The 18,859-nt window shown below is 56.9% G+C and overlaps 1 protein-coding gene and 1 long non-coding RNA gene across 2 annotated transcripts; one reads left to right on the top strand and one right to left on the bottom strand.

Annotated features, from left to right (window-relative positions):
* Window positions 1-260: 260 nt before the first annotated feature.
* On the bottom strand, window positions 261-13,983 carry MMP25 (matrix metallopeptidase 25). Its single transcript, XM_024233832.3, has 10 exons — window positions 13,165-13,983; window positions 12,634-12,766; window positions 10,043-10,178; window positions 9,641-9,933; window positions 3,792-3,968; window positions 3,608-3,692; window positions 3,389-3,471; window positions 2,668-2,820; window positions 2,333-2,590; window positions 261-2,165 (listed from the first exon to the last, which is right to left on the bottom strand). The coding sequence occupies exons 1-10, from the start codon at window positions 13,276-13,278 to the stop codon at window positions 1,894-1,896; spliced, it is 1,704 nt and encodes a 567-aa protein (XP_024089600.1). The 5' UTR covers window positions 13,279-13,983; the 3' UTR covers window positions 261-1,893.
* Window positions 1,878-3,394, top strand: LOC129050905 (uncharacterized). Its single transcript, XR_008514794.2, has 3 exons — window positions 1,878-1,996; window positions 2,300-2,462; window positions 2,984-3,394. It is a non-coding gene; the product is annotated as an uncharacterized LOC129050905 (long non-coding RNA).
* Window positions 13,984-18,859: the final 4,876 nt, after the last annotated feature.

Genomic DNA, 18,859 nt, shown 5'->3' with positions numbered 1-18,859 from the left:
TTTTTCTTTTTTTAGTGGAGATGGGATTTCACCATGTTGGCCAGGCTGGTCTCGAACTCCTGACCTCAAATTATCCACCTGCCTGGGCCTCCCAAAATGCTGGGATTAAGGCGTGAGCCACCACGCCCGGGCCCACTCTTCCTTCTTAGATTCCCCATCAACCCTGGATTCCTTCTCCTGCAAAGCAGGGAGATTCAGGTCGGTCCAGTTCCCACCACCACACTTCTCCCCAGGTCCATCAATGCTCAGAAAAATGTAAAGGCTTTTTGTCCATTCATTTTTATTGTCCTGAGTGGGATGAATAAGTTTCTAATATACAAATTTACCCCTCCTTATACATGAAAAAGAAACTGACAGAGGCCCAAATCGTTTCCCGGCAGCCCAGAATTCCCAGGTAACTGACCAAAGTCTCCTGCCCTCTGTCCTCATGATGATCTGTTTGTATGAGAAATTGCGGAAATCCCTTCCCTGGTCGCTGGGATGGCTGCCCACAGCCTCAGCTCCAGGAAGCACTAGGGGGTCTCTGAGGCTGGACAGCAACTTAGGAAGTGGCCCCTAAGTGATTCTACCCATGGGGGTCAGGCCGTCAGTGTGGCCTGAAGATATTGGTCCTGGGGTGGGGGAACACTGCAGAGCCACGGAAATGCCACAAGACAGCCAGCTACTGCCCCCCACAATCCCCGCAACTAGTTAAAATGCAGATTCCTGACCTCACCCTGAGTGAGGATTCAGGGTGAGGTGTGGGATCTGCAAACTTAAATTTCCCAGTGATTCTGTTGTGGGATAGTCTAGAAGAATAGTTCCAGAGGCAATCATTTAGATCCTAAAACTGTGGGGAGTGGGGACAGGGTGAACGAGGTGCCCCCAGGTTCCACCCACCCCTCACTCTAGAACTAGGGCCTCCCAGGAGGGAGTGCTGAGGAGGCAATGACCAGGCCTGAGCCAGGGTTCGGTCCCTGTCTTTCCACCAGCGTTGAGTTGATGGGAGCCAAGCTGTTCTCTCCAGGGTGCAAGCAGGGAAGCGGTTCTTGGGGATAGAAGGGTTCCCCATTGAATGGAAGGCAGTTCTGGGCCCATGGAGGCGCCCAAGCTGGGTGGCCTGGGGAGGAGGAGGCGGATGGCGGGGGAGGAACGGAAAAGGTTAACAGTCTGGAGAGCAAGGGTCGTCCCTCCAGCCACTGATTCCACCACCTAGGATGCGGCGCATGGGTCCTCAGGGGTGATATCTGGGCTGGTTCCGGGTCTGGGTCCCAGGTCCCCACCAATGTGGCAGTGACTGTAGAGGGGAGTTGTGGCAGCAGAACCGGGTGAGAAACGGCGGGTGGGAGAGGGGCAAGGCACAGCTTCGCAGTCAGGCCTGTCCTCTAACGACCCAGGAACGCCAGGCGCAGTGGCCAGGCGGGGCGGGGCTGCGAAGAGTCCCAGGACTGCTCTCCGAGAAAAGCTGGCTCTTCCTGGAAAAGGACCGTCCTGGAGGGGCAGCGCGCGGCCGGGGCTGCAGTCCCTCCGGGTGAGGCCGCAGGCCCGCCCCTTGTCCTCCCAGCCCCTCCCCGGATTCGGGAGGCAGGGTCCGATCGCCCCCTGGCGACCGACGCGAGGGGACGACGGGGGCGGCGACCGACACATGGTCCCAGCGCGCGTGCGCCCCTGGCGGCGGGTTCCGGTGGCAGCGCCGGGGTCTCAGACCCCGCGGAGACCGAGCCCAGCGCCAGGCGACCGGTCCCCGCCGCCACCGCCCCTGCGCGGTAGATCCACCCTGCTTAGTCCGCGCCCGAGCCCCCGTCCGTGGGGAACAGACAAGGGGTCTCCGCAGCGCCTCACAACCCCCGACCAGGTCCAGCGGCGGGGGACTCGGCCGTGGAGGGCGCTGTTCCGTCTGGATGGCTCCCGCCATCAGCGGGAGGCTACACCCCCTACCAGCAGGAGCAAGAGGAGCAGCGGGAGGGGAGCAGGCCGCCGTCCTGCGGCCTGGTTGAGCTCGCACTGACAATCGCAGGTTTCGGACACGGGGGTCGCACTGGGGGGCCTGGGGGCGCGGGGACCAGAGCTTGGGGCGGGGCAGTCCAGCCAGTTGGGCCCCATGGGCTGGGGGGCGTCCGGCTCTGTCTTGATGCTGTTCTTGGGGAAGCGCCAGTAGTAGGCGCCCTTGAAGAAGTAGGTGTCACCTGGGGGAGCAGAGCTTGAGTCCCAGTCCCGCCCTGCCCCGCCCTGCCCCGCCCCTCCCTGATGCCCAAGGACCCCCATCCCCGCAGGGTGGCCTCCATGTCCCCATTCCCCACATCCCTCTCCCCACCCCCAGGCCCAGTAACCCGCAGGTCACCGCGCTCCCCACCTGCGTTGCTGACGGTGACATCGTCGGGGGAGGGGGGCGCGCCTTCCCAGAGGCTCAGGTCGCGAGGGTAGCCGGGGTCCGGGCGCGCCGCCGCCTCGTCGTAGCGCCAGTACTGCCGGCCGCGGACCAGGTAGGTCTTCCCGTTCTGTGGCCATGAGAACACGGCGTCCACCTCCTCTCCCGGGGGCAGCCCCAGCTCTGTGAGCGGCCGCGCCCCGCCCTCCAGCTGCCGGTCCTGGAACACCCAGAACTGGGGCCCTGCAGGGCGGAGGCCGGGAGGTCAGGGTGGGCTCCCTGCGCCGGCCCCAGAGCGCCCCGCCGCCCGCCCCACTCACCGCTGAAGAGGAGGATTCGGCCGTCTCGGTGCCGAGCATAGGCGGCCTGCACCACCGTCACCTGGGCGGGCAGCCCCTCCCAGAAGCGGTGCAGCCGCGCGGGCCGCGGGGACACCAGCTGTCCGGAGGGCTGGAGGCGCCAGAACCAGGGGCCTGCAGGGGACAAAGGGGTTCGCAGGAAGACATGAGACAGCAGGAGGTCTCCTCCCCCAGGGTGTGTGGCTGGGTGGGGAGGGGTCCCATCTGGAAATCAAGAGCGCAATGGATCTAGGGTGACCAGCCCATCCTGGCCTGCCTGGGACTTTTCCCTTTTTAGCACTGAAAGTGCCAGGGCCCTGCCTGGTGGCTCCGACCTGTAATGCTAGCACATTCGGAGGCTGACACCGGAGAATCACTTGAGCCAGGAGATTGAGACCAGCCTGGGCAATATTGTGAGACTCCATCTCTACAAAATAAAAAATAAATTACTAGCAAGGCGTGGTGGCATGTGCCTGTGGTCACAGCTACGAGGGAGGCTGAGTTGGGAGGATCGCTTGAGCCCCATATTTAGAGGCTGCAGTGAGTCATGATCAGACCACTGCACTTGGTGCCAGGCAACAAAGCAAGACCCTGTCTCAACAAGAAGAAAAAAAAGTTCCACTTCCAGGGTAAGCCCACAGCCCCAGTGGTCACTGAAGTGGGCAGGAAGCCAACATACGTGAGGCCACGTGAAATGACTCACCTTTGAAGAAGAAAGTTTCCCCTCGGATGTTGGCGATGGCATCAAAATTGCCCTCACATCGATCAGGGATGGGGAAGGACGGGCTGGGGAGGAAAGGAGAGGTGAGCAGAGAGGGGGATTCATTTCCTCCAAGGCAGGGACCCCCACCATCCCCATCTCAGAGGACACTGAAGCTGGGCAGCTGGTCACCCAAGGTCACCCAGTTGGTGGGGAACTCACCTGCCTGGTGGTGAGGCCGGGGGCTGGGGAGGAGGAGCCAGGGGTTTCCTTGTGGGCTTGTCATATGGGGTTTGGGGCGCCCTCCCTGTAAGGAAAGAGTCAGGAAGGTGTGGGTCCCCTGGCCTGCTGCAGAGGACACTGAATGGGGCAATGATGGTTTCGCGGCAGGTCCCTCTCCCCCTACCATAGAGTTGCTGCAGGCCATCGCGGTCATCCTGAGACAGGCGGTACTTGTCAGGGTCGCCCACCGGACCCTGGTAGAAGGGCCTCATAATGGAGTTGGGGGCTGAGGAGTGGCCCAGGCCCAGGGCGTGGCCAAACTCATGGACAGCCACGGCAAACAGGTCAGTCCCCTCACCGTCTGCAGGAGAAAGTGGGTGGGAGCTGCGGCCGCCCCTGCATGGTGAAAGGGCACACAGGAAGGCCCTGCGAGTGCAGATGGGGCCAACAGGAACAGCAGGACACCCTCCAGAGGTGGCCCCAGCCTCCTCTGCCCAGCCCTCCCCCGAACTTTCCATCATCCCTATCTCCAGTCACCCAGTCAGCATGGCTATGATGGACACTGGACCACAGGGCTGAAAAGATCCAGAGAACACAAAGAGAAATAGGCCACCTTACACACAGATGGAGCCCCTCCTCTGGGAAGGGAGCACTTTGTGCACAGAAGTTTGAGGGGAGAGGAGCTGGATGTGGTGGCTCACGTCTGTAAACCCAGCACTTTTGGAGTCCCAGGTGGGAGGATCGCTTGAGCCCAGGAGTTCAAGACTGGCCTGGACAACATAAGGAGATCCCCATCTCTACAAAAAAAATGTAGAAATTGGCCAGGAGTGGTGGCGCACGCCTGTGGTCCCAGCTACTCAGGTCCCAGGCTGAGGCAGGGAGGCAGGAGAATTGCTGGAGCCCGGGAGGTCGAGGCTGCAGTGACGCATGACCATGTCACAGCACTCCAGCCTGGACGACAGAACAAGGCCCCGTCTCAAAAAAAGTAAAAAGAAAAAAAAAGAAAAAGAAAATAAAAGAAACTTAAGGGGGCGGTGGGGTGAGGGCAGGAGCCTACAAGGTGCGTGCCATTCTGCCATTCTCTGCAGGCAGCCCCAGCCTTGGGAGCACACCCTCCTCCCAGCTACAGTCTATGGTCAGCGACCACCACGCGTCTCCCCCTTGCCACCCCCATCTGCTGGGGATGTAGGTCCACGTCCTTGACCCATGACCTTTCCTCATTCCTGCCCCCATCCCTCCTCAAGCCACACCCACTACATCCCTTGAGTCCTCCATCCCCCCTCCCCCATCTCCCTGTCCACAGCCTCTGCCTGTCCTCTCCTTCCCTGTACCACCCCCACCCGAGGTCTTCCTCCATCTCCTTGGGAACACAGATCTCCTCTAGCAGGCACTCTCAGACCACAGCCTGCTGGCCCCATCACCCGGTCTTGCTCCCAGCCTCTTCCCACCACAGCAGCCTCTTCCCTCCGGATTCAGCTCAGGTGCTCAGAACTGCCAGGACCCAGAGGATTCACATGCCAGCCCCGGCTGAAGCCCAGCTCCTCATCAACCGGTGAGCCGCCTGCCAGCTCCTGCTTTGGCTGCCGAGAGGCCTGAAGTGACTAAGACAGAGACACAGCCCCGCAGCACCACAGGGAGGCCCCAATTACCCCATGCGGATGAGTTTCATGGCCACCTCTAACTAAGGTCAGCACTGTTCAGGGCAGGTTCATAGGTAACGACCTGGTGAACTGAAAAGCAAATTTCTCTCCGTCACTAAAGCCACTCGCTGAGCGTCTAAGCATGAAACGTGATTCCTAAGAGGGGTAGCAAACACGTTTTCATTCACTTCTCACCAAACCTGTCTCCTACGTCCATTTTACAGAGGAGGAAACTGAGGCACAGAGACTTCAAGGTAGGTGGCCAGGTACCCTGGCTCTGCCAGCCTGCCTTTCAGCAGGGGCTTCAATGGTCTTGCTCAAATCACATGTGCGCTGATGAATTTCCCTGTCGACTGTAGGTTCTCTTGTTGCTCTGAGTCCTTTTTCTGAGAAACTGGGGTAGTTTGGTGTTTCAATCAGGGCGATATCATTCATCGCTCACCTTCTTCCCTGCCTTGTCTCTCCTTGGCCATACTGGGCTTCCGGGCCCTGCACCCCTTCCTGCACCCTTGTCACGCCATGCATCTGGGGGAAGTTACACAACCACAACTGTGCAGCCCCAGCCCCACGAGATTCCCAGAGGGCAGTCCACAGGGGCCCCGGCACCTCCTATCATCCTTGCCCCAGGCTTTGGCAGGCAGCTCCTGCACGCTCCCCTCAGCCCCATGCCAGACCCACAGCCCCTCAAGCTTCCAGTCAGCCCCAGCCACTAACTCTCAAATGACAAATGTGTTTCCTGTTTCATCAGGAAAGGACATCGATGTCATCTGTAACTTCCGGTGCACTGGGGCACACAGCTGCATCTCCCCATGCTCACCTCCTGCCTCTTGCTCTGCCCAGTGTGAGGACTTAGCCTGGATCACCTCCTCCAGGACAAGAACAACCTACCATCATCTGTCCGTCCAATCTACCCACCCATCCATCTCTGCCTCTGGGCATGCATCTGTCCGTCCATCCATCCCTGCCTCTGTGCACGCATCTGTCAGTCTATCAATCCCCGATCCCTTCTTTGTATCAGTGTTGAGCGCTCACAACTCCCTCATCCTAAGATGCTCGTTGGATCCATTCCCTCCTCTCACCCCATGCCGCTCTCTGCCCTCCCTTCCCGGTCAAGTTCTCCAGCCACAGGTCTCAACTCAATCCTCACTTCCCCCGCTCCTCTCACACCTATCCCCACTGCGTTCTAAATTCTTCCCCAACACGCTGGGTCTACAGGCACTAAAAAGTGCACCTTGTCCCTGGAGGACCAAACACAGGCCAATGTAACTTACTGGGCTTGTTTTGCCCCAGCCACGGCTGACCACTTCCTCCTTCACTCTTGTTGTTGATAACCTTTGGGCTCAGTCTTTCTCCATCTCTGTTGAGTCCTTCTCCCCGCCACCTACCCCTTCATGCTGGGGTTCTCTGTAGCTCTGTACCTGACTGTCAACATTCCACCCTTTCCTCCCAGAAGCTCGCCAACCCCGCAGACTGCTGGCTCTCAGTCCTACAGCAGCTGACAATGCACAGCATGCGGCCCGGGGCAGGCCCTGTGCTGAGAGGTATGGGTGAATGGCTCATTTCATCGGCAAGCCCACGCCACCAGCAGGCGCCATTCTCCTCGCATTTCTCAGGTAAGGAACCTGAGACAATGAGGTTAAGGAAGTTGTTCATTACAAGTGGAAGAACCCTGACTTACTTGAATTCAACTTTGAAGCCCACATTCTCTTTTTGTGTGTGTGTGACAGGGTCTCACTTTGTCACCCAAGCCGCAGTACAGTGGTGTGAACACAGCTCATTGCAGTCTCAACCTCCCTGACTCAAGCAATCCTCCTGTTTTAGCCTCCTGAGTAGCTGGGACTACAAGCTTGTGCCACCACGCCTGGCCGAAGCCCATATCTGAATGTTGAGGCACACAGCCTCCCCAGCCTCTGCCTCACCAAGCCCTCCGCAGGGTCTAGGCACCCTCCCTGGCTGCCCCCTTCCCCCCTCACTCAGGCTCCCCAGCAGACAATGTAGTTAATATGGGGCTACAAAGAGCTGGGCCTGGCCTCAGGCGGGACTGCCTCCCCGGCATTGCCATCCCTGCTGCAGAGCTCCCATGCGATCAGGCTCCTCTCCAGCTGAGACCACATCCTCACTGAGCTTCTAGGCTGTTCCTGCTTCCCCCTCAGCACATGGTCCCTGAGAAACTGCTTGCACAAGAATTTCCCTCTGGAGCTCCACCTCTGGGGAACCTGACCTCAGACAGAGGAGACCAAGCTCTAGGGCAGGATCCTCAGCTTCCCTTGCCCCACCTGTGTGGCCAGCCAGGAGCGCCGCAGACTCCCGCCCAGACCTGCACTCGTGCCTGCCTTCTGCCAGCCTGCTCCTCCCCCTCCCACTCTCCCACCTGCATTAGCAGCACCAGGACGCCATCCTCCAAGGGCCCCAGCCTCACGTCCCCTGTCACCAGGATCCAGCCAGATCTCAATCCTTGCCCATCCTAACTGAGCCTCCCTCAGATCCGTCCACTGCCCCCTTCCCCAGGACCACACTCCACCATCTCTTGCCTGGACCCTGCGAGAACTTCCTGCCTCCCTGCCTCTACCCTACCCCCTGCCCCCCGCTGAAGCTGATGATAGTTCCAGAAAGCAAAACCCCTTAATGTTTCCCCCATTGAACAAAGTCTTCCACATGCTTTCAAGGTCTTTGGTGATCCGAGACCTGCCTCCTTCTGCAGTCTCCCTACTGATGCCATAGTTTTGGCTTCTGGCCTCAGATGTCCTGGGTCATTTCCCTGCTCACTGTCTCCTCATATCCCTGACTCAGCTGGCTCGCTGCTTTCCCGTTGGATCTCATGTATCATGAGATACATGATATATATCATGTATATATATATATTTGAGATGGAGTTTTGCTCTTGTTGCCCAGGCTGGAGTGCAGTGGCACAATGTCAGCTCACTGCAACCTCTGCCTCCAGGATTCAATCGATTCTCCTGCCTCAGCCTCTCCAGTAGCTGGGATTACAGGTGTGCACCACCATACCCGGCTAATTTTTTGTATTTTTAGTAGAGACGAGGTTTCAACATGTTGGTCAGGCTGGTCTCAAACTCCTGACCTCAGGTGATCCACCCGCCTGTGCCTCCCAAAGTGCTGGGATTACAGGTGAAAGCAATCGCGCCCAGCCTATATTCATATATATATTGAGGGAATGAAGTCACCTCTTCTAGGAAGCCTCCCCTTGCCCAAGAGCTTTGGGCCAACATCTCTGAGCCCCTGCAGGCTTGAGGACTTCCTCTGCTGGGATTCTGTGGAGCTGTGTCACCGTGGGTGTTGTCATTGCCAGTCACTCTTCTGACTCAGCTGCCAGGTAAAGATTTGTTTTCGTCTCTGTAAGCCCCCAGCTCTGGCTTGGAGCTAGGCACCTGCTAGACCTCTGTGATGGTTCATTTTGTGTGTCAATTTGGCCTGGCTGTTGTGCCCAGCTGGTTGGTGAAACACCAGTCTAGATACTATGGTGAAGGTGCTTTGTAGATGCAATTAACATCTACCATCAGTTGACCTTAAGTAGCTCATGCTCCATAGTGTGGCTGGGGGTGGGGTGGGGGCAGAGCCAATCAGTTCAAGGCCTTGAGAGCTAAAGCTAAGGTTTCCTGAAGAGGAAGGAATTCTGCCTCCAGACTGTCACTGAAATCCTGAGTTGCCAGCCTGCCATACAAATTTTGGACTTGCTAGCCCCTGCAATCCCGTGAGCCAATTCCTTAAAATAAATCTCTTTACACACACACACGCACACACACACCCCACACACACACATACACATGCACACACATCCCACACACACATGCACACACACACACATCCTATTGGTTTTGTTTCTCTGGAGACCCCCCAGGTGATAAAGCCTCCATCGATAAATATAATTTAAACCTAATTATTGGCCAGGAGTGCTGGCTCATGCTTATAATCGCAATGCCTTGAGAGACCTTGAGTCCAGGAGTTCAAGACCAGCCCTGGCAACATAGTGAAGCCCCATCTCTACAAAAAGTTTTAAAACTAGCCAGATGTGGTGGTGCACATCTGTGGTCCTGGCTACGTGGTGGCTGAGGAGGGAGGATCACTTGAGCCCAGGAGGTGAAGGCTGCAGTGAGCCGTGATCGTGCGACTGCACTCCAGCCTGAGCAAGATAATGAGACCTTGTTTCTACAAAAAGTAAAAAAAGAAAAAAAATAGGCAGGTATGGTGGTGTGCACCAGTGATCCCAGCTACTCTGGAATCTGAGGTGGGAGGATTGCTTGAGCCAGAAGTTCATGGTTGCAGTTAGCTATGATTGCACTACTGCACTCTAGCCTGAGCAACAGAGCGAGACCTTGTTTCTTAAACAAAACAAAACACACAACAGAAGGATCTCTCATAAGAGAGGAGATTTTACCTTTTGACCCAAAAGTCCAGGTCTCCTCATCGTCAAAGTGAGTGTCCCCAGAGATGGGGTGCTCCCCAGGGAAGAAGGCATGGGCTAGGGTGCCCCCCAACCCGTCGAAGGGGTAGCTGTCCTGGTGGAAGGCGCGGGCAAAGTCGATGAGGATGTCGGGCTCCTGGCCCTGGGGCGAATCCACCTCATGAAATGTGAGGCCTGACTCCATGCCCCAGGCCATCAGGGCATAGCTCATGAGGACCCGCACGGTCTCCTGGCTCAGCTGGGAGCTCTGGGGGAAGGAACGTACCCTGGGGACAGGGGAGTGAGGCGTCAGCGTGGACGTGGAGGGAGCAGGCAGCCATTCAAAGCCAGAGCCCAGCAGGCAGGCCCAGGGTGCGAGTGGGCCCCAGGACCTACCTCCATGTCAGGGTTTGCTTCTTCCACACGCTGCCGCTCAGAGCGTACCGGCGACGCCGCCTGACCAGCCCTGCCACCCCCAGCACGTCAGGCAGGGAGCAGCGGGGCTTACGCATGGTGGCCACTGTCCCTGGGTCTGCGGGAGACATTTGGCGGTGGGGGGGTGGGTCCACAATAGAAGAGCCTGCCTTAATCATAGCACCGGTCAACTTTCTACATGGGAAAACTGAGTCTCAGAGGGCTTAAGAAATGTGCCCTCGAAGGCCCCACAGCCCAGATTTGAACCCAGGCAGTCTGTCTCTGGAAGCCAGCTCCTACCAAGCCATTCCTACTGCCCTTTGGAGTGGCGTCACCTGGCCTGGGACAAACTGGCTGCATGCAGGTGGTGCTCAGAGGCTCAGGCCAGGATTTTGCATCCAGCTTCCCTGGGACCTGGTGAGCAGACTCTGGAGAAAGGAGCCCTGGGTATGCAGCGAGGACCCTTTGAGGTTGGAACCCCCTGGGAGCTGTGCAGGCCTCACACCATCACTGCCAAGTTCTCCTCAAACCCAGATTAAGTCCAAAGTGCCCAGGCCGGCTGGGTCTCTGGCCTTCTGTGGCAAGCCACCCCCTCCCGGGTTAGGTCTCTCCGGGGTCCCCTTTCCCAGCCAGGCTCCATCCCCAGTAGCCTCATCTCCAAATTAAGGTCAAACTGCGCCTCATTTGTTGAGGCGGCAAATAGTGATGAAAGACATATAGATGCCACACGCTGTTCTAGGCTGTTCATGAGTCACAGGACAGAGACAGGGCCTACTTTTCCTTGTAGTGAGCCAGATCCTTCAAATTCCCTCTTCCTACCCACTTAACCCCACAGAAGAGTTCCTCGGCCCTGCCTCCAGAATATACATCCCGAATCCAGCTACTTCTGGCCACATATGCCACCCATCCTCCTGCCACCATCCCTCGTGTGGACTCTGCAGCTGCATTCTGCCTGGTCTCAGGGCTCCTGCCTTCCATTCTCCATCAGGACCCAGAGGAAGCTTAAAACTGCAAGTCAAAGCCAGGCACAGTGGCTCACGCCTGTAATCCCAGCACTGTGGGAGGCCAAGGTGGGCTGATCGCTTGAGGCTAAGAGTTTGAGACCTGCTTGGCCAACATGGCAAAACCCTGTCTCTACTAAACACACAAAAAAATTAGCTGGGCATAGTGGCGGATGCCTGTAGTCCCAGCTACTCAGGAGGCTGAGGCACGAGAATCGCTTGAACCCGGGAGGCAGAGATTGCAATGAGCCGAGATTGCGCCACTGTACTCCAGCCTGGGCGACAGAGTGAGACTCTGTCTAAAAAAAAAAAAAAAAATTGCAAGTCATACCAAGTTCTGAGATGCTTCCCTTCTGAGAACACTTGGGTGGTTGCTAATCACCCTTGGAATCAACCCTAATCACCTTTCAGGGCCCTTGGCTGAGGCCTCTCACCAGAGCTCTTCAATGCTCCTTTCGCTCCAGGCACACAAGCTTGTGCGTGCCGTGGGGTCTTTGCACTTGCCCGGGACACTCTTCTTCCACATCTTCCCATGGCTGGTTCCTCCTCTTTGTGGTCTCAGCTCATATGACACTTTTCAGAGGGACCTGCCCTAACCAGACCAGCCCCTCGATGCCAATAGCATTTTATTTTTTTCCAAACACTCACCGCTATCTGAAATTATCTTGCCTATTTATGTTCTTGATCTGTCTCTCTCTCCCTCGAGAAAGTTAGCTCCATGAGAGCAGGAACCGTACCTACTTTATTTATCACTGTACCATTGGAGCTGAAAGGGCGTGGCATCTAAGAGATGCTCAAAGTATATTTGGTTAGAGACTGGGTCTCCATCTGTTGCCCAGGTTGGAGTGCAATGGTGCAATCATATAGCTCACTGCGGCCTTGAACTCCTGGGCTTAAGCAATTTTCCCACCTCAACGTTCTGAGTAGCTGGGACCACAGGCCTATGCCACTACACTCAGCTAAGTTTAAAAAAATCCTTAGAGGACTGGGCACGGTGGCTCACACCTGTAATCCCAGCACTTTGGGAGGCCAAGGCGGGCAGGTCACCTGAGGCCGGGAGTTCGAGACCAGCCTGACCAGCATGGAGAAACCCCGTCTCTACTAAAAATACAAAATTAGCCTGGCGTGGTGGTGCGTGCCTGTAATCCCAGCTACTCAGGAGGCTGAGGCAGGAGAATCCCTTGAACCTGGGAGGCAGAGGTTGCGGTGAGCCGAGATGGTACCATTGCACTCCAGCCTGGGCAACAAGAGGGAAATTCCGTCTCAAAAAAAAAAAAAAAAATCCTTGGAGAGTGGGGGGTCTCACTTTGTTGGCCAAACTGGTCTCAAACTCCTGGCCTCAAGCAGTCCCTGAGTCTCCGCCTCCCAAAGCCCTGGGATTACAGGCATGAGCCACCAGCTTCTTGATAAATGCTTATGGAAAGATGAATGCCTGAGGCCCTCTGGGGCTGGGGCCTGAGATCAGCATCTTCACAGCTCCGTGTTCCAGGAGCACGCTGAGGTCTAAAGACTGTTGGGCGATGGTCAGGCTGGGTGCAGAGGCAGGGCTGGGGAGGGGTGGGGGCCACCTACCCATGCGGCCGGTCTCCGGCAGTCCCGCGAACCTCTGCATGACCTTGACGGCATCGCGCAACTTCTCAGGGCTCTGCAGCTGGGCCTGGGCAGGGTGGGGTGGCGGCAGGTAACCATAGCGAGTCAGCCAGTCCTAAGGCATCGGAGGGGACAGGTGAAGCGGGCTGGGTGAAAAGTATGGGCTCTCTCTGCCCACCACCATCCTGGCAGCCCTGCCCCTCCCAGGCACCCAGAGCCCAGGGCCCCAGCCCCGGATGCCTGCCTGCTCCCCTCCGGAGGTCCCCGCTTCAGTCCCGGGTTTGCCAGTCTTGTCTGGACTTCAGCTCCGCACCTCAGCAACTTTCCAGAGCTCCAAATCCCAGCCCCAAACCTCCCGACAGACCCAGGAAGCCGGGAGCAAAGACCCCATCCTCAGTCACTCTTTGGATATTGGAATCTGGCCCCTGCCTCCTCCGGACCCAGGAGTCCGGGCCCGGCTTCCCTCTCCCAACCTCCCTGCAGACCCCAGGAGCCTGCGGACCCCGCGCTCACCACGCCCAGGCTCACGTCCTGCGCCGAGGGCTTCGGGGCGAGCGCGGGCGGTGGCAGCAGCAGGAGCAGCAGCGCCAGAAGCCGGAGCCGCAGCCGCAGCACCCGCAGCCGCATGGTGCGCCCCAGCCCGAGCCGCCGGCGGGGTTCGAAGAGGGCCTGGCTGGGGCCGCCCCGGGGAGCTGGGGGAACAGATCCGGGCCTGGAGAGGGCCGGGGGCACCCGGCACCGAGTAGGGAGGGATGCGCTGGAGGGCTGGGATGTGTCTGGGGGCCCCGGGAAGTGCGCGGTAGAGTCAGCGGAGGGTCCCGGAGGGCCAGGGTCGCGCCGCTGGGTCGGGTGGGCCAGGGAATCCCAGGATGGTTGAGAGGGCGCGGGAGCGGCGGAGGTCTGGATGTGCCGCGGCGGCCTCTCGGGGTCCCGGGGCGCTGCGCCAGCGGTCCCTCCTCTCCGGGCGCGAGGGGAGGGCTGGGTGGGGCGGGCCGGGCCGGGCGCACCCCGATAAGCGGTAAGGGCGCGGCAAGGGAAATGGCCCAATCTTCGGACGTCCAGCCACAAGGGGCGGGCCAAGAGGTGGCCCCTGCCCGACGCAGAGACCCTCCTCCGACGCAGGACGCCCGGGCGGGGGCCGGGGGTCCACGGCTCCAGCTCCCTAGTCCGGAAGTTTCTCTTCCCAGATCCCCGCTCCTGTGGGACTCCCCGGGGCAGGGCTCGCTTCTGCTTTCTCGAAGCCGCGCGGCCTGGGGGAGGGCGGCCCGGGCCTCCGGCTCAGCCAGCCCTCCCCATCCCTGTATCCCGCCCCTCTCCTTCCCCCCAGGACCCCGTGGGGCAGGTTGTCTGAGAGCCGGGGGGATTTCCGGGCAGCAGGAGGCTGGGAAGGAAGCCTCCTTCCCCTGGGGGTCCCGGCCCGCCCTCCGCCCCGCCAGCTCCAGCTGTGCGCGGTTGCGGCTGCCCGAGGGCCAATACTCAGTCCCTCAGCCCACGTGGGCTGCGCGCGGGGCTCGGCCTGGGCACGCGGGGGTTTGGGCCCCTCCAGATGCCCGGAGCAGGGGTTGCTCCGCGACTGCGCCCCTCTCCCTAGGTGCCGGACATTTAAATGCAGCAACTACTGCGCGGAAGCCACAGCGCCTGCCAGTGCCGGGAGCCGGGGACAGGGGAGTGAGTGGGCGGGGGAGATCCGGGAAGCCGAGACCTGGGGGTCTGCGAGCCGCCCCCTCCCGCGCCGAGAGCACCGGGCTAGGAGGCCGGACAGGTGGGGAAGGAACTGGAGGAAGCGGGCGGGAGGCTTCCTGGGGAGGGCGGGTGGGCGAGTGTGAGTTAAACTGCTCAGTCTGGGAGCAGTTGAGGGGCAGCCGCCGGGGCTGCTCACAAAATAAACAGCGAGCAGGATGCGGAGCTGGAGATGCAAAGGCAAACACTGCGATCCCGCGCCCGCTCGCTGGGGCCGCCAGAACAAAACACCAAGGACTGGGAGGCTCAACCAGAAGTTTACGTTCTCACAGTTCTGGAAACTGGAAGGCCAAGATCAAGGTGCCTGAGGGGCTAGTTTCTCCTGATGCCTCCTCCTGGGCAGGCAGATGGGCGTCCTCTTGCTGTTTCCCCACATGGTCGTCCCCCTGCGCCTGCACACCCCAGATGTCTCGTCCTCTTTTTTTTTTTTTTTTTTTGAGACGAAGTCTCGCTCTGTCGCCCAGGCTGGAGTGCAGTGGCGCGATCTCGGCTCACTGCAAACTCCGCCTCCCGGGTTCACGCCATTCTCCTGCCTCAGCCTCCCGAGTAGCTGGGACTATAGGCGCCCACCACCACGCCCGGCTAATTTTTCTGTATTTTAATAGAGACGGGGTTTCACCGTGTTAGCCAGGATGATCTCGATCTCCTGACCTCGTGATCTGCCCGCCTCGGCCTCCCAAAGTGCTGGGATTACAGGTGTGAGCCACTGCGCCGGGTCATTGACCTCTTGTAAGAAGTCAATCATCGGGGCCACCCTAAAAGCCTCATTTTAACTTAATCACTTTTTTATCAGCTCTATCTCCAACTACAATCACATTCTGAGGTATTGGGGGTTAGGGCTTTAACATACAATTCTTCTTCTCTCTCTGGTTTGTTTTTTGTTTGTTTGGTTGGTTTTGGTTTTTTGGTTTTTTTGTTTGTTTGTTTGTTTTGAGCCAGGGTCTCACTCTGTCTCCCAGGCTGGAGTGCAGTAGCATGATCATAGCTCACTGCAGCCTGGAACTCCTAGGCTCAAGCAATCCTCCTGTCTCAGCCTCCCAAGTAGCTGGGACTACTGGCCCAAGCCACCATGCCCATGTTTTTTCTTTTTTCCTTTTTAGGTAGAGACGGGGCCTCCCTGTGTTGCTCAGGGCTTTCTTGAACTCCTAGGCTCAACCATTTCTCCTGCCTCAGGCTCCCAAAGTGCTAGGATTACAGGCGTGAGCCACCATCCCCGGTTCAATATAGGAATGTTGACAGGGCACAATTTATTCCATAACAGATCCCATGATTGTCATCAGATTGGCAAAATTTTAAAGTCTGACAATGCCAAGTATGGGCCAAGTGTGACCCAGATGAAATTCGTGCTCCAGCCAGGTGTGTGGTGACTCACACCTGTAATCCCAGCACTTTGGGAGGCCAATGCAGGAGGATCCTTTGAGGCCTGGAATTTGAGGGAGACCCAGCCTGGGTGACATACTGAGACCGCATTTCTACCAAAAACAGAAAGAGAGAAATTGATGCTCTGCAGGAGATGCAGCGTTTGTTCATATAGAAATAAAATAAATAAATAAAAAGATATTCACCATCTGCAGATAGAAGCACGTTTTATGATTTACCCTATGTCCCAAATTTGGTTCATATTAGAGACCAATAAGGCCACAAACACACCAAGAGAATAAGAAGAGTTTGATTACTCAACGATGAGGCTTTCTGGGAGAGCAGAGTGGGCTCCCAGGCAGCTCTGAAAGTGGTTTAAGAGAGCAAGGAGGGTTTTTTTTTTGTTGTTGTTGTGTGTGTGTGTGTGTGTGTGTGTTTTTAATGGAGTCTTACTCTGTCGCCCAGGCTGGGGTGCAGTGGCACGATCTGGGCTCACTGCAACCTCCACCTCTCGGGTTCAAGTAATTCAAGGAGGGGCTTTTATTGTGGTTAGGGGATAAAGTGGGATGAGGGTCCCTTCCAACCAGCCAGGACTTTCCTAATTTAAATTTCTCTATAGAGTGAGGGAGAGGGCACCAGGGCCTTCAGATCAGCTTGCCCAGATGTAGGCACAAGGAGAAGAGGTAGGCACGGGGCTTTAAAGCTGTCAGCTGTAAAACATCAAAATGGGAGTCAGGCACTTTATTACCTAGTATAAATTAAAGCCTACGCTTTAGGCCAGGCGCGGTGGTTCATGCCTGTAATCCCAGCACTTTGGGAGGCCAACACAGGCACATCACTTGAGCCCAGGCGTTCGAGACCAGCCTGGACAATATAGTGAGACCCTGTCTCTACAAAAAATACACAAATTAGCTGGGAGTGGTGGTGCACACCTATAGTGCCAGCTACTTGGTAGGCTGAGGCGGGAGGATCACCTGTGCCCGGGACATTGAGGCAGCAGTGAGCTGTTACTGCACCACTGCATCCCAGCTAAGTGACAGAGTGAGACCCTGTCTTAAAAATACATAAGCTGGCTGGGCTCAGCGGCCTCCTTTGGGAGGCCGAGGTGGGCAGATCACGAGGTCAGGAGATCGAGACCAGTCGCAAACATGGTGAAACTCCGTCTCTACTAAAAATAAAAAAATTAGCTGGGCGTGGTGGCTCGCACCTGTGGTCCCGGCTACTCGGGAAGCTGAGGCAGGAGAATTGCTTGAACCCGGGAGGCAGAGGTTACTGTGAGCTGAGATCGTGCCACTGCCCTCCAGCCTGGGTGACAGAGCGAGACTCTGTCTCAAAGAAAGAAAAGAAAAAAGAAAAATGGGTCTTTGCAGACAGAAGCTAAAGATCTCAAGATGAGATCATCCTAGATTTAGGGTGGGCCCTAAATTCAATGGCTGGCATCTTTATAAAAGAGGGAAATTTCAGTCACGGACTGAGAAGACCTAGAGGGGCAGGTCTTGTGAAAGCAGACGCAGCGACTGGACCGATGTGGCCACAAGGCACAGAACACCAAGGAGCATCTATAGTCACCACGGCCCAGGGAGAGGCATGGAGTAGATTCATCCTCAGAGCCTCCAGAAGGAACCAACCCTCACTTCAGGCTTCTGGCCTCCAGAACCGTAATACAATAATTTTCTGTTGTGTAAGCCCAGTTTGTGGTTTTTTTGGTTCTCTTTTTTTGTTTGAGACAGGGTCTCGCTCTCTCATCCAGGCCGGAGTGCAGTGATGCAATCATGGCTCACTGCAGCCTTGACCTCCTGGGCTCGAGGGATCCTCCCACCTCAGCCTCCCAAGCAGCCGGGACCGCAGGTGTGTGCCACTAGTTATTCTTTATGTTTGTAGAGACGGGGTCTTGCTCTGTTTCCCCTGCTGGTGGATGTTTTGTTACATACATCAGCCCTAGGAAGCTAATACCTACTTCAATAAAGTTGAATTTTTTTTTTTTTTTTTGCGATAGGGCCTTACTTTGTCACCCAGGCTGGAGTACAGTGGCACAATCTCAGCTCACTGCAGCCTCCACTTCCTGGACTCAAGTGATCCTCCTGCCTTAGCCCTGTGAGTAGCTGGGACTATAGGCACACGCCACTATGGCCTGCTAATTTTTGTATTTGTTTGTAGAAACGGGGTTTTGCCATGTTGCCCAGGCTAGTCTCAAACTTCTGGCCTCAAGTTATCTGCCCGCTTCAGCCTCCCAAAGTGTTAGGATTACAGGTGTGAGCCACTGTGCTCAGCCAAAGCTGATTTTTTTTTTTTTTTCCGGAGACGGAGTCTTGTTCTGTCACCCAGGCTGGAGTGCAGTGGCACATTCTCGGCACACTACAACCTCTGTCTCCCAGGTTCAAGCGATTCTCCTGACTCAGCCTCCCGAGTAGCTGGGATTACAGGCATCTGCCACCATGCTCAGCTAATTTTTTGTATTTTTAGTAGAGAGGGCATTTCACCATCTTTGCCAGGCTGGTCTTGAACTCCTGACCCCATGATCCGCCCACCTCCTCAGCCTCCCAAAGTGCTGGGATTACAGGCGTGAGCCACCGTGCCTGCCCTGATTTTGTTTTTTAATAAGTGGGAGAAAACACTTGGAAACATAAGCATACATCAAAAAAACAAGTTGCAGAACAATGAATTCAGTGTGAAATATTTTATATAAAGGTTTTAAATGCTCCAAACAATACTACCTACTATTCATGGACTTAGCATACGTCATAAAAGCCTGGAGGCACCTGGGTCTGGACGCAAGTTATTTCTACCAGGCTGCTTCTGGGGAAGGGCAAGAGGAGAGTGGAGTTCTGCTGGCCTCTGGATGCCCAGCATAGACTCCTAAGGCATTGTGAGATCTGAGAAGGCTTCCCCAGGGACGAGACCCCTCCTCAACTCCCAGCCAAGACTCAGAACCCCCCAGGGCTCAGTGGGTGGATGGAAAGGCTGGGAGGGCATTCCAAACTAAGCACCAGGGAAGCTGGCTTGTTTGGACTGGAGAGCAGGTGAGGCTGGGTGATCATCCTTCCCTTCTTTTTTTTTTTTTGAAATGGAGTCTTGCTCTGTCACCCAGGCTGGAGTGCAGTGGTGCGAT

The sequence above is a fragment of the Pongo abelii genome, chromosome 18 (genome assembly GCF_028885655.2).
Source record: "Pongo abelii isolate AG06213 chromosome 18, NHGRI_mPonAbe1-v2.0_pri, whole genome shotgun sequence".
In the NCBI taxonomy this organism is placed as follows: Eukaryota; Metazoa; Chordata; class Mammalia; order Primates; family Hominidae; genus Pongo; species Pongo abelii.
This window is presented reverse-complemented; position numbering and strand designations above follow the sequence as displayed.